Source organism: Panthera pardus, unplaced genomic scaffold (assembly GCF_024362965.1).
Source record: "Panthera pardus isolate Hobbes unplaced genomic scaffold, ASM2436296v1 HiC_scaffold_22, whole genome shotgun sequence".
Taxonomy (NCBI): domain Eukaryota; kingdom Metazoa; phylum Chordata; class Mammalia; order Carnivora; family Felidae; genus Panthera; species Panthera pardus.
This window is the reverse complement of record NW_026526788.1, coordinates 69,367,665-69,384,581: the sequence shown is the minus strand read 5'-3', so window position 1 is coordinate 69,384,581 and position 16,917 is coordinate 69,367,665. Positions and strand designations below refer to the sequence as shown.

General features: G+C 47.7%; 1 protein-coding gene across 1 annotated transcript in view; it reads right to left on the bottom strand.

Moving 5' to 3' along the window:
- Positions 1-16,917, bottom strand: part of TCF7L2 (transcription factor 7 like 2) — a 199,656-nt gene that overhangs the window by 119,848 nt on the left and 62,891 nt on the right. The window contains 1 exon segment of the mRNA XM_053909926.1: positions 2,184-2,285. Coding sequence (XP_053765901.1) covers positions 2,184-2,285 — 102 coding nt within the window.

Below are 16,917 nucleotides of genomic sequence, written 5' to 3'. Positions count from 1 at the left end.
CGCGTTCCCCTTGCCAAAACCCACACTGGCTCTGGACAAAACGTCTTTGCCTCTCCTCAGCCTGTCCATTTCGAAAGATGAAAATTAGCGCTTAGGGTGTACCTGGTGACACCGTCCACGTGGGACGGCTGGGGAGGCAGTAGGGGCAGCTCTCTCTAAACGGATCAGCCCCCATTCACACTCGGGCAATGCTCACCGGTGTGGGCCCACGACCTCCATCCACACCCGCGAGGGGCTGTGTCCACCCTGAACCACTTCTAAGAATGGCACCTTCTCTCCACTCGGAGAGCAAAGGAAAAAAAAAAAAAAGCCTCCAAGTGATTCTAAAGATAATGTCCTTTCTCTATAGCTTTAAAAAAAAAAAAAAAAAGGCAGAGAAATACATTTCAAAGGCTAGACGCACAATGGGAAACGCGGGGGGGGGGGGGGGGGAGGGGGGGGCAGGAAGCGTGAAAAGGACAGGCTTCCTCATTTTACCCTCTAGGACACTGCAACTATCCCAAATCTTTGTACATTGTTAAAATGTTGTTTATACAGCATTCACTCTCCTCGGAGAAACCTGCATCAGTCGGAGCCCCACACCAGCAACGCCCTCACACCTACCAGGCTGTCCCTGATAATGACCCCGCCTGACCGTCCGCAAAAGAGAACCAGCCACAGAAAGTTACTCTCCCTTAGTAAAGAACAGGCCACCAGGCCCCGGAAAAGGAGCGGAGGACCGGGTCCAGTCCTCGCTCTGGCCACTAACTCAGCGTGTGACGTTGGGCAATTCACTTAGGGCATCTCTGGGCCTGTTTCCTTTTCTGAGAGCAGGTTGGGCCGAGATGATCTAAGGTCACTTCCAGCCCTGAAATCTTGACATTGTAGGAGCGTATGTAATTATGAGCATCCACTTTACTGCGGGGTGGGAGGAAGGGAAAAGCTTCTGGAAAAATGTCAACCTTTTCTATGTGCCTCATTTATAACATAAGAATTTGTAGAACATTTTCACAAACGATGACTCAAGACGTGGCTTAACGGAAATAAATCACTTTGTAATACATACACACACATACATATGTATCTAATATTCATATAACAGAGGCATAATTCATTAAATAATATATACTCTATTATAGCAAGCTACAAAGTAAGGAGACAGTTAGCCTGAAGTTTGACACAATGCATCTTGAGGTTTTTCTACTTAAGAAAATCATTTTGCCATTTTTAGAAATTACAAGTAACAGAGAGGCAAAATATATTAATGGGTAGCATTTTGTGGTACTCAAATAAAAAATACATGAATTATTTCATGCTTTGCATAATTCTACCTGTCATAGATTCATTATAAAAAATGTGTCTTCCATTAATTATTTCAAAACTATGAAGTCCAGCTCATGATATAAATATATGGAAGAGAATATTCTAAGAAGGCTGAGCCATCTTCTCAAGAGGTTAATTTATAAATTCCACTTTCAGAGCCTACAAAATCTGAAAGTACATTAAAAATATATGTAGACACACGTTTTATGTTATAGTCTCTCACTACTAGAAACAAATGTTTCCTATGTTAAACCCACAGGCTTTCAAAGCCATGGATGTATGGATTAATTTGAACTTAAGCCCGTCCAAATTCATTTCTACTCTCCGTTTACAATCAATCAGCCCGGATAAAATTCTACTGATATTAACGCAGAATGTTACTACTTTCCAACAATTAAGACAAATTGGGGGATGGGGGTGGGGGGGACTGGAAAGTGTCAAATCCAAAGCTTCCCTTTTGCATTTTCTAATTCCCTCCTCTGCAACTCACCTCCGCTAAATGAGTCTTTCAGGAAAGGATTTGGAGATTGTATTTTTGTAAGCTGCTATGGCACCATTTCCAGTCTCCTCCAAACCATGGTGGCAGTGTCCCATTAGCTAGAGACCACGAGGCTAGACTAACCCAACACCAGGAGAAAGGGGTGGTGGGAAGACATGGAAATTTTCCAAGTAGGTAACAATCGCTAAGGTCCAATAGCAGAAAACAAATACCTTCTAGATATAAACCATATCCAAGAATATTCCAAATATATATATATATTTTAAAGAAAGAAAAAGTGATAAACAAGACTTGCTATCAACAAAAGAATATTTTCTTCATCTCCGCCCCCCCCCCCCCACCCCCCAAGAAAGGAAGGAACCGCCTTTGTAAGGTCACTTACGACAATGTGTGCCGGTGACGGAGAGCGGGCATCCTTGAGGGCTTGTCTGCTCTGGAGGGTCCCCGCCTGGACATCAAGCAGTGGCCATTTCATCTGGAGATACTAGAGGGAGGAAACAAAATGAATGTGGCGGATGAATTTGGAAAAGCTATACAAAACAGCTATCCCAAGACCTAACTCCTGGGGTCCCTGATACACAGACGAGAAACTCAAAGGAGTAAAAACAGGCAAATAACAACACCGAAAAACTTAAAAGCATGCAAAGAACACCACCACCCACAGAAAGATCAAATCGTGCATATCAAGAGGTTCTTCTTAGGGTTCATGTCCAACAGGTACTTTCAACAGAACATCAACACTATGAGCAACTACAGTTTGGTTCTGAACATTCAAACTTCAGGCTGGCTCTAGAGAACACGATTTCCCTGGTACTAACTCATTTAGAGGGAAACGGTAGGGATGTGGGAGAGAAAAGCAGGGAGAGGTCTCCCAAAGGAAGAAAGCGAAGGGAAGTCTCAAGCCAGAGGACACCATCAATCCCGGATCTGCTCTTTCGGTGACCTTCGTTTCTAAAATGCCACCATACTTCACTTTCAAGTCGGCTGCATCTGTGCAAACGTCCTTTCGTAGAAGCTGCCCGAGCAAGAGGAAGATGGCTCCCCTCACCAGCCCCAAAGGTGGAAAATCCGTGGCACAAGGAAGGGAAAGGGAGTTACTTCGGTCACAAGCGATCACGTCAGCTTTGCGAAGAAGGGCTTGAACCGGGGTGAGGTGGCTTGCCCCGTCACAGAGATACTTAACACGTGGGATAAGCGACTCCAAGGCACTACACTCTCAGCGCAGTTGCACTCAGGAAACCTTCAGACAACTGAACAAAACTGAAGCCACAGTGCTAAGATTCTCATGAGGACATCACCAGCCTCTGTATCTCCGAAGGCCAATTAATTGTTAAATGCACCAGTTAATGCTTGGAGGGCACTGAAGAGGCCATCTTGAGCTCTCCAGAGACCCGAAAGCAAAATAAACGGCTAGTTTTCATATAAACTGCACAGGACATTTCACTCAATGAATACTGATTAAAGCTCGCTTTGTACAAAGCCTTCTTGCGAAGGATAAGGAGATAGGAAGAACATTTGCCCTCAGGGAGCTTATGCGCACGTGAGAGAACTGGCTCACACACAGATGAAGTCCATGTAGAACTTCGTGGTAGAACCTCGGCACAGACTCAGGGAGTCTAGGGAGCCTAGGGAGTGCCAAGAAAGAAGACGGTAGTTCTGAGAAAAGACACTGGGGAAGGCTGTACACAGTAGGTCTTGTTAAGTCAGAAAGATTTCGACAGAAAGAAAAAGAACAGCACAGGGCAGTCCAGAAAGAAGGAAGGGTTGGCTCAAACCCCACATGAAAAGGAAGAGTGAAAGCCACACACAAGCCTTCCCATAGGTTCCTTAAAGATACAACTGGACAACGGATTAAAACCAAATGCGGTTACACCCAAAACTGGGAGAGCCTGGCCCACAAGCTACCTGCTCCAAGTAAACATTTTCCCAACTTAGATCTATACGAGGTTAGAGAACTTCTACAACCTCAGAGCTGTAAGCCAGAAGGCTCTCGTGTGAGGAAACCTGGTTACTAGTTCTAGTAAGTCACCACAAGACCTTGCATCAAATCCCTTCGCTTCTACGGACCTCCAGTGTTTCGTCCGTCAACGATCTGGGGTGGGGGTGAGGGAGGGACTGCCCCAGCACCGAAGGATTCTGGACCCCCAGACCGTAAATACCAGCAGGTACCCACTCCCACCCCCACCTCAGTCACCCTTATAATCAAACCATTTCCAGATATCTTATTTGGGGGCAGCAGCATCCCAAATTGAGAGCCACTGTAGTAAATGTTTCCGTAGCCCAAGCCAATGGGCCCTGGGAACCCATTCCACCCCATCTCTCCCTGACTTCTTCCCATTCTCACTTGCCACATAAATATATGGACCTCGTTGGTGAAAACCACTCAATAGCATCATTTCCTTGAGGCCAACCAAAATGGAAACCTGCCAATACTCATCTTTCCTCTCATAAAAACCTGTGAGGAAAAATGCCAAGCTGAGTGCCACACACCTACACCTCACGCTACCCTCGGGGGGCAGGGTCAGATTAACAGACAGGTTTTCATCTTCGGCCATCTGTAAAACTGATTTGATCGCATCCAAACACCGGCTCCATAGAATTCGGAAATTTGGGCTTTTGTTTAAGGTGACAGACCTGCCCTGAGGACCTCACCAGAGAACTGTCATACCCATAATGCAATATTAATGCAGAGTCTTATAATTCTTATTTTACATAAAAGCTTCATTGTGTGCCATATCCAATCTCCGCAGGCTACCTGCACCACATATTTTTATGAGCCTACATTTCAGCGCTCCAAGCCTACAATACACATAATTTTCAATTATGTTAGGGCAGCCCAGGATCACTGCCTATATAACATTACTGGTTGGAGGAAATGAGACTCGGCCCCACTGCCCAGAGAGAGCTAACCAGATCCAGATGGTGGAGGAAGACAGCCCCAGTCCCGCTGGCTTGCAAGGACTCCACAGTGACAGCTTCAACCTCTCCATCCCAATGCAACTTGATCCCACAGAATGGCTGGGCCCCCGCAAACCTGTGCCCATCCATTGGAAATAACTGGCATTCAGGCTGACGAGGCTCCTTTCGGGGAAATAAGTATTATGTCAGGATTTTTTAAAGGAAGTTATTAACCTCCTCCGAAAGTGATGGGTTTCCCAGGTTCCTTCATCTTCTACAATTGGTCCTTATTAATAAGGAAAATAAATAAATAAAGGGAAGAAAAAGGAAATTAGGTACGATTATAGCCTAGAGGAAAAGCTTTTCCTTCCTGGAGACACTAAGCAGCAGGAAATTCTATTCTGTTGGGTCCTAAAGAAAAGACCCGAAGGACGAGGCATCTCGGATTTACGAAAGGGCGGGAACCCCACACCACATTTTCCCCATGGCCCAACTTCGGTTTTACATCCTTTTGGGGAAGAGAAAAAAAAAGTTCCCACCATCCCACTACAAAAACAACACTGGGGCTCCGGCTCTCTTCCTTTCAGGCCGCTCAACGTGGAAATTATGAATTGCCTACAAAAACATTAAACTTTTCAGCAAACTGCAATCAAATGGGGCCGTGGGAATTCCTGCATTGAAAACTGTTGAAATGGAGTCCTGCTCAACTTGCCTTTTGTAAAAAAAAAATAATAATAATAATAATAATAATAATAAATGCATAAGGCCATCTTGACTTAAGTGTTTCATCCTTTAATACTAATGTTCTGCTCATGGCCTGTTAGGGTTTTTCCCCAAATCCTATTTTATGATATGTTTCAGGGAGCTTAAGTTTAAGCTTCGGACCTGTGGACAAAGTCTCGAAATACATACAAAACCAATGGTCTGAACAGAATCAAACATTTTAAAAGCCTGTTAAATTGTCAGCAAAAAAAAGAAAAAGGTATGCAACTCTAACGTCTCCTCCCCCACTGCCCCTGATCAAAACAAAAGGACAAGGGGGAACACCTGGGTGACTCAGTCGGTTAAGCGTCTGATTTCCGCTCAGGTCACGATCTCACCGTTCACGGGTTCGAGCCCCACAACAGGCTCTGCGCTGACAGTTCGGAGCCTGCTCGGGATTCTCTCTCTCCCTCCCTCTCTGCCCCTCCCCCACTCACACTTTCTCTCAAGATAACTAAATAAGCTCAGACAAGGAAAGGCAAATGGGGAGGGATCTTCCGAATCAGAGGGCCCCGCAGGATCCGGCTACATGTGGGCCTGAGGGAACCTGCTCCCGAGAAAGGCACCCCCATCCTGGTGAGTACAGCTTCCGTAGCAAGGACGGTGAGGAGGGCTGCTCAGAGAACCTGAATCTCAGGGCTGCTGAGGTCACGGTACAAAGCTGACTTTCGAAACAAATAGAACCATGCAAAGACCAATGATGCTGATGACAAAGCTCCACATCCCTGACAAAACAACCAAAGCTGCTTGGCCGCACTTCCACCTCACAGACGGGCCGGCAAGTGACGTCCGTCCCTTTACTTGTACGGGGCGGGGTTGGCAGACTTTTTCTGTAAAGGGCTACAGCACATATCTTACTTAGGCTTTGCGACCCATCCCATCTCGGTTCTACTCAGCTCAGGCGTGGTTGTCACCGAAGCGGCCACAGTCCTGCACGGATCATGTCGTGGCTGTGTGCCAAAAAAACTTTATCTATAGGATACTAAAACTTTCCCGTGTCAGGACATATTCTTCTTCTCTTAATTTTTTTCAACCATTTAAAAATAATAGAAAAACCATTTTTAGCTCACGGGCCACACAAAAAGAGGTGGCAGGACAGCTTCGGCCCCTGGGCCGCAGTTTGTCACCCCTGGCTTAGGGAATGAGCATGTAAAGACGTGATTTCAAGTCAGACAGGATACATTCCTTCAGTGGGCCTTAAATCCAGACAGTCGAACACGATTACTTGGTGGCCCCAAGGCGACGTTTTAGATTTAATCGTCACTGGCAAACTCCAGTTTTGGGGGAAAAGCTCGGGAAAGAATCTGAGCTCTCCAGCCATGACTCCCAGTCACAAGGGCTAACCACGAGCCCACAATCTCACCGAAATAACTATCCCTCCTCACCAAAATGGAAGTTTGAAAATCCCTGGGCGATTCTGACTGGAAGAGGTTCACGTGTTCAAAATTCTCACGCACTTCCCAGGAAACACTGGCAAATGTGTCACATGCCACGGAATCACCACGAAAGAGCGCCTGGCAGAAATTCCGCAGGTCATGGGTGACGTGCCCCGTGTGCTTTGGGCATCACCCTTCTACGTTCAGGAGCTGCTCTCTCCAGAGCTTCTCAGTGTGGGCAACCTTCACGCATCACGACGCTGGGATGACGCCCGTGTTGGGCCAGTGTTGCCCACCAACAGATGGCATCGGCCCCGGGCTCAGGCAAGATGGGGAGGCAGGGGCCACCACGGGGCCCGAACAGCCTGCTAAATGGAGAGGAAACCGGTCTCTTCTGGAAGACTAGGTCCCACAGAAAGCCCGTCACGCCGAAAAGGATTGATCTTAAAAACTGTGAAGGCCTTGCGCTCCCCTCCCCTTCCTGGTAGATCGGTATCCTTTACCTGAGTACAAAAACAAGAAACCGGCCTTTTCAATCCAAGCTATTTCTCAGCAGGGGTGCTCCTTCCTAGGAAAATCCATTGTAAGAGAATTCAAAGTAGTTGGAAACCATCCTCATGACAGATCATGACTGCTTAGTCTCACTAACACCTGAGCACCAGAAAGTCACAAGTGTTGTGTTTCTTATAAAATAACAGAAAGTCGCTATTTTGTCCGAACACCCAAACCGAGAGACCACAAGCCACGGTCTATCACATCCAAACCCACGAATCCTTCCTCCTCTGCGAGGTGACCCCCACCCCCACCCTCCCCGTGCAGCCTCATTGTGGGCCCTGGGGACTCTACCCACACCTGCAAGCTGGAAGGGGTGACACCACGATCATAATGTTCACGCCACGCAACTTTACAAAACCAAAGGCCACCAGGAGCCACTCATCGTAGGAGGACAACGGAAAAACTTCAAGAGACGACAGGAAGCGCAAGGATGTGGCCAAGGGGGCACACGCATTTCTCCAGGAACTCACGTTGCGAGGCTCACACACAGGCCTGTGAAAGATCAGGTTTGCCTGTCTCTTTCGGAAGCTACCTCATTTCTCAGAACTGGAAGATGGGAAATTCAGCCCATCTTCTATAAATAATTAACTTTGCCCTGCGGGTCAGGGAAACCCAATTTATCTAGAATAGTTAAATTATAAGAAGCTGTGATTAATATTCTGTCCTGCCCTCTGAATCATACAGGTACCAACAAGTTTCCCAAAGCCAGCCCTGACCGCATATAACTAACAGTGAAATTATATCAGAAGTCGTCAGAATCCCACAGGCTCCTCAGGGCCACCATTACAAAATTGGTTTGACCAACTTTCCTGCAGATGCAGAATGTGCCGGAGATTAAGCTGCTTTGTTCTAGGCTAAAACACGGCCCAAGAATGGCTTCTTTTGAAAAATCCACCTAAGAGCCTAAGATAGAGGCTCTACTTAAAGAGGCATTATTTGCCTATAAAGTGTAACTGCAGAGAAAAAGAAAATTCAGGGGCGCCTGGGTGGCTCAGTCGGTTGAGCGTCCGACTTTGGCTCAGGTCATGATCTCACAGTTTGTGAGTTCAAGCCCCGCATCAGGCTCTGTGCTGACAGCTCAGAGCCTGGAGCCTGCTTCAGATTCTGTATCTCCCTCTCTCTCTGCCCCTCCCCCACTCATGCTTTGTCTCTCTCCGTCTCAGAAATAAAGAAACATTTAAAAAAAATTTTTTTTTTGAAAGAAAAAGAAAAAGAAAATTCAGGAATGTGTGATTGTGCCTAGTCAGGATATAGCATAAGTGAGCATATATTATAGTTACCAAGGGAAAGAAAACCAAAGACCTCAGAAGGCTGGGTACATTCTGAACTTGGAGAAGGAAAAAAGCCACAGAAGAAAATGAAAGATGCTAAGATTGACTTTAGTTCTTACTTTTTTTTTTTTTTCTAATGACACCAACCATTGTGAGAACTTAGAAATGTTTCTCTAAAGTCCCTATCCCATTTCCCAACATAAAAGAAATCTGAGGGAGAGGAAGGATATCAAGGCACCCATGGAAAACAATAATTCAATAGCTCTGCCCTCTACGTCCATGAGTTGGTTGCTACAGGATTTTTCAATGAAATCCTTGCAGTTCACCTGTTTTCAATACCTAACGGTATTGCTTCACATTTAGGGAGCACTTTAGAGTTCAAAGCCACATTCACAACAACCCTATATAATAAACAAGCAGAAAGTTACAACTAACCTTTTACCAAGGAGGAAACTAAGGCCGTTAGAACGCTGACCCAGCTTACCTGGGCTCCCTGGGTCAGCTGGCGTTCTGGTGCGCAAGGCTCCGGACCACCATGTTTCTGTTTCATCCCGACTCGCCTGAGAACTCCCCTCCACCTTCTTCGGTTTTCTTATCAACGGCTAGGCATCAGTATCTCAGGGGAACGTCACACGGGGTCCTCAAAGGAATGAACCGAACCCTCCTCTCCGGCACCTATCAGCTCTCTTCTCCCCCCAGGTCGCCGGGCAAACGTTACATTATCTTCCTCCAAGGCTACTAGAAAATCATTTCTACCAGAGCTACTGAGGCCACTGGTAGTAAGGGGGAAACTGAGCAAAACAAGCAAATAACAAACAAACCAAAAAATCCCCAAACCGCAACTTGGCATTTCCTGTATTCTTTACCTCCCTAGCTATTCAACACCCCCGTCCCTGAGATATTTTTGCCATTGCTAGGTCGGTGGTTTTGCAGGGAGGCTATGCTCTAGCGGCTCATGGAAGCACAGCTGGGTGAAACTGCGCTGAGCCCTTCCTTTCAAAACCCAGATGCACACCCCTCCCCTCCGCGGGGCTGCGGCCTGGGACTTCCTTCCATCATCCTGCAAAAGTCACTCTTAAAATCAAGGCTATGTGCTCCTGGGATAGCACGAGACTGAGAAAGAGTCCAGAAATCCACTTTCGAGGCCCGCTTCCGCCACTATCTGGGCCATCACTTTAGTTCTTCACTGGGTGGGCGACCTCTTCCCCGCTCTGGGCCTAACTCTGTAGCGGGAAACTGAGGAAAATTCTCTCAAAAGTCCCATTCGCCTCTGACTCACGTGTTCCTGCAGCATTTGCAAAGCACGTGCTCTGTGTCCAGCGTGGACTAGATATTCCAAGGCCTAGATGAGTCATCTAAGACCCAGTCAATGGGACAATAAGCGGGTCAATGGTACAGGGACTAACACAAGGAAGGAGCAATATTACAAAGAAAGATTTAATTCATGATGGTGACGTGGTCCTACCGCTTCCAAACCTTGCTGGTTTGTCTAGCAAGACTTCTCCCCTGACCCACTCTGGACCTGCTAAATGCAACTATCTGGGAGTGGGCCCAGGGGTCTTTAAGTATTTTTCCCTAACTCGTCATGTGACCCTGATGACCAGTAATTAGCATAAACTATCAGCACCAGGGCAGTACCAATAAAGAGCATGTGTATATTTACAGATTCCACCACACTTTCTCAAAAGCTCTTTTATTAAACTCCTACGTTGATGGTCACTACATCTCTTTAGGTGGTCAAAGCAGATCCCTCCAAACCCGCTTTGAATTTTTTTTTTAAGTTTATTTCTATTTTGAGAGAGAGAGAACACAAGTGGAGTAGGGGCAGAGAGACGGTGGGGGGGAGAGAGTTCCAAGTAGGCTCTGTGCTGTCAGAACAGAGCCCTACGTGGGGCTCAAGCTCACGAACCACGAGATTATAACCTGAGCTGAGATCAAGAGTCAGACCCTTAAGCGACGGAGCCACCCAGGCGCGCCCGTCCAAACCCATTTTAAAAGTGAAGAAAAGCAGAGAGAAATGAGGTGACCGAGCCATGCAGTTACGAGGGATTCTGAACCAGAATGTAGATTTCCGACCAGGGCTCGCAATCCCTTCTATCAGACGGAGTAGAAGGAGCAGTGGGGAGGGAGGGCAAAACAGATGCAAAGGGACAAAAGGTGCAGCCCCCGCACCGACCCAGGAAGCCAGTGGGAAATCAGCCTCAGAGACCGTCCTGCTCGGTCATGACCAAAAGCAGCCCAGGGCAAGCCACGTCAGAGTCTTCAGGCAGCCTCGAGATTGAGTTCCCCCAAAGAGGGCTGTGGGTCCCAAGCCAATGTCCACCGTGCCACAAGCGTCCACGTCCCTTGAGGGCCCATGTCCCTGAGGTCAGAGGACATGAAGCCACTGGAAGAACTTGGAAGCAGAAACCCTTGTCTTCCTGTCTTGCTCAAACATGTTGCCCATCTTCAGCCCCCACACAGGGCAGCATAAACTCCTTCTCCACGGCCCCTCCTTGGGGGGAGGCGGGGGCAGGGGGTGACTAACAACGAAAACTCACATGCCACTGTAGGAACCATTAAGAGACAGGCCAAAGACGGCCTACTTCGTGTCACCACGTTTTCTTATGACTGCTCCTTTCAAAAGGCTCAGTCCGGTCCAGTTGATTGCGATGTGCTGGTTACCACCTGCTTGCCTACAAGCAACTCAAAGTGCACACGAGCACCTGCAGGCCAGAAAAAGACACCAAAAGACATGGGATGGCAAGCGTGGGCATCACTGGGGGCTCACCAAATATGGGGCACAGTGGGTAAGAGCACACCAAGTCTCGGCTGAGGACTGGAGAAGTATATGGTGGTCGAGCCGTACAATGGAATACTATCTGGCAATGAAAACAAGCGATTGCTTGCAACGGCACTACGCGAACTTAAAGAAGGCCGACAGGAAAGGTCACATATTGGAGGATTCCTCCTGTAGGAAACATCTAGAATAGGCAAATCCATAGAGACACAGATTAAATTAGTGGTTGCCAGGGACTGGGAGGAAGGAGGCACTGAGGAGTGAGTGATTGCTAGTGGGCATGGAGTTTGTTCGGGGCTGATGAAAATGTTCTGGAAATAGACGCGGTTAATGTTTGCGCACCACTGTGAATATACTAAAGCCCGCCGAACTGTGTACTTTAAATGGGTAGATTTAATGGTATGTGAATTATATCTCATTGTTAAAATGGATTACAAAAAAAAAAAATGCATCAAGTCACTTGATGGTTATCGCATTCATTTCAAAGACACAAGGGCGGGGAGAGCACACAGTCACAGTCACGTACGCAAAGACTCCACCCACATGCCATAACGCCTCAACAATGAACTGCGAAACAGGTGAACAAACCTATTCTTCAAGGAAAAATCAGACCCTCCAAAGCTCCCTGGGAAACAAACCATCTCCAAATGTGACTGGCTGGTGTGGGATCTTGGAAAAGGACCATTCCAAAGGCAGAGGACCGCTAATTCTGCCTGAAAGCTGGGAAGAACACAGCCCGCCCTGGGATAAATGCGCTGAGGAAGAGACCAGGGAGGCAGGAAAGGAAGGAAGGGCGTGAGAACTGTTTGAAGGCAAACCAAACAGAGAGGAGCACTGGAGTCAGCAGAACCACGACAGGTCAGAAACCTGAACCCTGTGTCGTCCGTCCATTCTCCATCACCCTGTGGCTTCAGGCAGGCCAGGATGGCTTTGTACCTCAGTTTCTCTAGCTAGAACATGGGCTTGGAACCACTCGCCTAGAGCCTCCCAAATGACTTCCTCACCATATTTTCTTTCTTTCTTTTTTTTTTTGTATTTCTTTTTTTCTTTTTTCATTTTTTCAATATATGAAATTTATTGTCAAATTGGTTTCCATACAACACCCAGTGCTCATCCCAACAGGTGCCCTCCTCAATACCCATCACCCACCCCCCATCAACCCTCAGTTTGTTCTCAGTTTTTAAGAGTCTCTTATGCTTTGGCTCTCTCCCACTCTAACCTCTTTTTTTTTCCTTCCCCTCCCCCACGGTCTTCTGTTAAGTTTCTCAGGATCCACATAAGAGTGAAAACATATGGTATCTGTCTTTCTCTGTATGGCTTATTTCACTTAGCATGACATTCTCCAGTTCCATCTACATTGCTACAAAGGGCCATATTTCATTCTTTCTCATTGCCACGTAGTACTCCATTGTGTATATAAACCACAGCTTCTTTATCCATTCATCAGTTGATGGACATTTGGGCTCTTTCCATCATTTGGCTATTGTTGAGAGTGCTGCTATAAACATTGGGGTATGTGTACCCCTATACATCAGCACCCCTATATCCCTTGCGTAAATTCCTAGCAGTGCTATTGCTGGGTCATAGGGTAGATCTATTTTTAATTTTTTGAGGAACCTCCACACTGTTTTCCAGAGTGGCTGCACCAATTTGCATTCCCACCGACAGTGCAAGAGGGTTCCCGTTTCTCCACATCCTCTCCAGCATCTATAGTCTCCTGATTTGTTCATTTTGGCCACTCTGACTGGCGTCCACACCATATTTTCAACCCCAGAGGATAACACTGAGTAAATGACAGGACAGTTAAGATGTGTTATTTCTTCCTCCAACGGGCACCCCGGAGTGACAAGCCAAAAACAGTTGGGTAACATGTTACCTTGTTAGCTACCGCGTAAATTGTTAGAGAAAGAGCCATCAGGTGACCTTTGAGAAACACAAAGCCAGAGAGTAACAGGGTCCTGGGGACCTGGAAGAGTTATTTTAAATACATGAATCAGCACGACTGCAGCAGACACTAGAATCAGGAACTTTAAAACATTCCTTCCTTTCTCCACAGCCAGGAGCGCTCAAGACTCGAGATCTTTCTGATTCGGTTCTGCTTCCCATTCCGTCGTATTTCTCCCCCCTCTTCCACAACGACAAAGGACAACGCGAGTCTCGGCAGTCAACAGGCAAAAACTAAAGCACAATTAATGTGCTTTAGTCAGTCCACTTAGGAGCAAAACGCAAGACAGACCTCGGCTCGTGTCCTCAAATTCCCACTGAAATTGGGAACTGCGCCGGATCTCCCTCTTATTTGTGTTTCCCCTTGTCACATCTCGAACGATGCTCGGTGGCTCCAGCAAGGTCTCCCTGTCCAACTTTTTATTGTCCGAGGCTAGCTGTGACAGGCATGCGGAGATGCTTCGTAATGCTAACCTCAGGAAGCCAAAAGGTCAGGCAGCGCCTCTGGTTAATTTTGCTGGGGGAGGACCCAAACCCCCGAGCCAGGGCGAAGATTTAGTGAGGCTGACCTTCTGGAGGCCCCCGACCCCCCTGCACACAAGTCTTGCTGCCTCAGCCAGAAGTGGCCTGCCACTCAAGTATCATCTTGCTGTAACAAATTACTCCTAACCCAGGATTACGGCTCTTTCCAAATCCCTCCTAGAGAGCAAGGAAATAAACATTCTCTCCCAGGACTCTGCCCCAGTTGTTTCCCCTGTTGGTAATCCTTGTCTGTATTTGCTTCTCCTACAAGCCTTCGTCTGGGAGGTCTGCTAGACCATTCCGGCCCACTTTCCTTTCAGACATAAGCTGAATGTCTCAATTGTCCATTAGGCACAGTAAAAGATGAAGGCGGCCTTTCTGTCCGGAGGAGTCTCACACAATAGTTCTCTTTGCCCACACACTTCTCGTCTGACTGCAGACTCGACGGGCCTAATCCTAGTCACTCACGGAGCTCCACACCCCAAATTCCTTCCTAACGCCCCAGAGGGACGAGTGCGGACGCGCCGTGGTGAAGCTGTGACGCTCCCAAAGCACACGGGGGCAGAGAAGCAGGCCTGCCCCCCCCCCCCAACCCCCCCCCCCCCCGAGGGCAGCATGCCATTTGGGGGCAGGCTGAATGGGGAGAAAGATCTAGAAAGAAGAGGCAAGATAGGAGACTGCCGGCAGGAGAGACTACCTCTGACCCCATCCTGCGGTTTCCTTTAATAAACTACCAGGAGATATTTCGAGCACAATAATCTCACTTGGGCAAGGAAACACGGTTCTGCCCACTTCCAAAGTCTCCTCTGAAACCCCAGGATATTCCAGACCCTTCAGACAGACAGGGCCGCTTTGTGTTTTTAATTGTATACATACAGTGACCAGCATATGCCAAGAAGCAGAGGGCAGAACAATGGATGTTATAATCCACGTGGGTGATTTGAAGCGATAGGGATCTTAGGGTTGTTTTACGCGACACTTTTCTCCCTGCGGAGAGTGGCTGACAGCACGCTTGCTGACACGTTCCGGGCCGGGAGAGAAACTTTCTGAAATAACCCAAAGGCACCGAGGAGACAGAAATACCACCAACAATCCAGACACCAAATCAAATTCCTGTTTTAAACAAGAGGAAGGTGTGGAGGGGACAGCAGTGGAAGAAACTGAATTAGACGCTACAACTCATTCTGAAGTGAGCAAAGCCTTAATTTTCCCACGTGCGCGCCCCCGGGGCCATCCTCCCCTCTCTCGCCGGGGCCACCGGGCCTCCCCAAACAAACTTGTTCTCTGCTTCTGTGGTTTTAGTCTTTAAAGAACCTGGCTTGGAAAAGGGCGGTACCGATGTGAAGCTAACCGCTTAGCTCATTACTATGTCATCTGGACAGGAAAATCAATTCCAACAGCATCAAGTTTGGTTATCCCCTCCCCCGAAGGTCTGCACTATTAATAGCAAGGAAGTTTCCCAGGCTTCGGTTTATTTGTAATCGCGACCAGCCCTGACCACAGAACCTGGACATCTGCACTCCTAGAACTCCCAGGCACCCGGGAGACAGAATTTCAGGTCTCCGTCTTCTGACAGCAGCAGAAAGATGCGGAAGGTAGGCTGAACTTCAAGCAGGCAGAAAGATTCAGGTCAAAGAGTACTCGATCCCAGGAAAGGGCTAGGTAGTCGAGGGGGAAAACTAAGTTAACTTCTCTCTACATATCTCTCCTGCTCCTGTGCTCCCCTGTGGACAAAGGTCACCATGTTATCTACCCATCATGGAATTGGAAGACAGAAGGTTCTAGAAGAAACAGCTTAGTTAAAAATCAAGCTAAAACCTCACTAATTCAGACCGGGGCGGTACAGCAGAATGGTTAAGAGCACAGGCATAGGACCTGGAATGCCTAGGTTCAAGTCCAGGACCCGTGGCTTCATGCTTCTGGGGCACTGGACAAATGGCTTCACCTCTCTAGGCATCCAGCCCTGCCCCTGACTGCGAGGTGAGGATAATAACCTAGGGGTGATAGTTGTACCTCCCTCTCAGGATGTACAGGAGTCATTAGTCGTGTCTGCACCACCAACCAGACCTGGTTTGATGCAGGAGCTAGAAGGCTGATGGGGTTCATGGTCACGGACCAAGCCATCTCACTGCAGGGAGTAGAAAGGGAAGAGAAGTAAGCAAACGCACGAAGTATGTAAATGCCCTAAGTTAACAGACTGCCCAAGTTGGGTGTCTGATGCACAGACCAGCTGACACAACCCGCCATGACCATCCACACGTCAATGGGAAGGTAAGGAATTGCACATTCAGCTGTTTTAAATATATCCCTCCTTCCTCTCTGTGTCCTGGCAGAGAGAATTCAACTCCAGCTGTATGAGGTTTTCCCAAACACCTGAATGAAGGAAGCCATCTGTATGAAGTCCCACTCAGTCCCCGCCAAGTACAGGTGAGCATACAGTCATCCCAACCAAAGGGCCTTCCAGAATCTGGCCTCTCACTCTGCAGATACAGGGGCACAAAGCAAATCACGTGCTGCCGTGATCAGAGAGGAAAAATGCGAATTCAGCAAATCGTTCATGCTGCGCCTTTCATGTCCCTGTGCCCAGGAAATACCCCAGAAGCCCCGCTCTTGCCTCCACAAGGTCCCCTTTCTCCTTTTCCTCTGGACCACTGAGTCCCTGCTGGGTTAATTCCATCTACTACTGCGAGGGCCCAAAGCAGCAGAGGAGTCGTGGGGGCTGCATGCATTCAGACCAAGTCTCTAGATCCCATCTCGAGGCAGCTCAGACCCAGGTTCAAACCCCAGCTCCAAAATTCCATTCATTCACCAAAATATTTATTGAGTGCTTAATATGTGCGAAAAGAATTGGGTCCTTGAAGAGAGACTATCAGAGCTGACCACTTTAAAAGCAGGGTGGGGTGAGCTCAGGCAAACAGTATCACCTCTCTGAGCACTGGCGCTGTCTCTTCTGTAAAATGGGAATACACACTTAATACCCACCTCTCAGAGTTCTTCCAAGGATCCAAT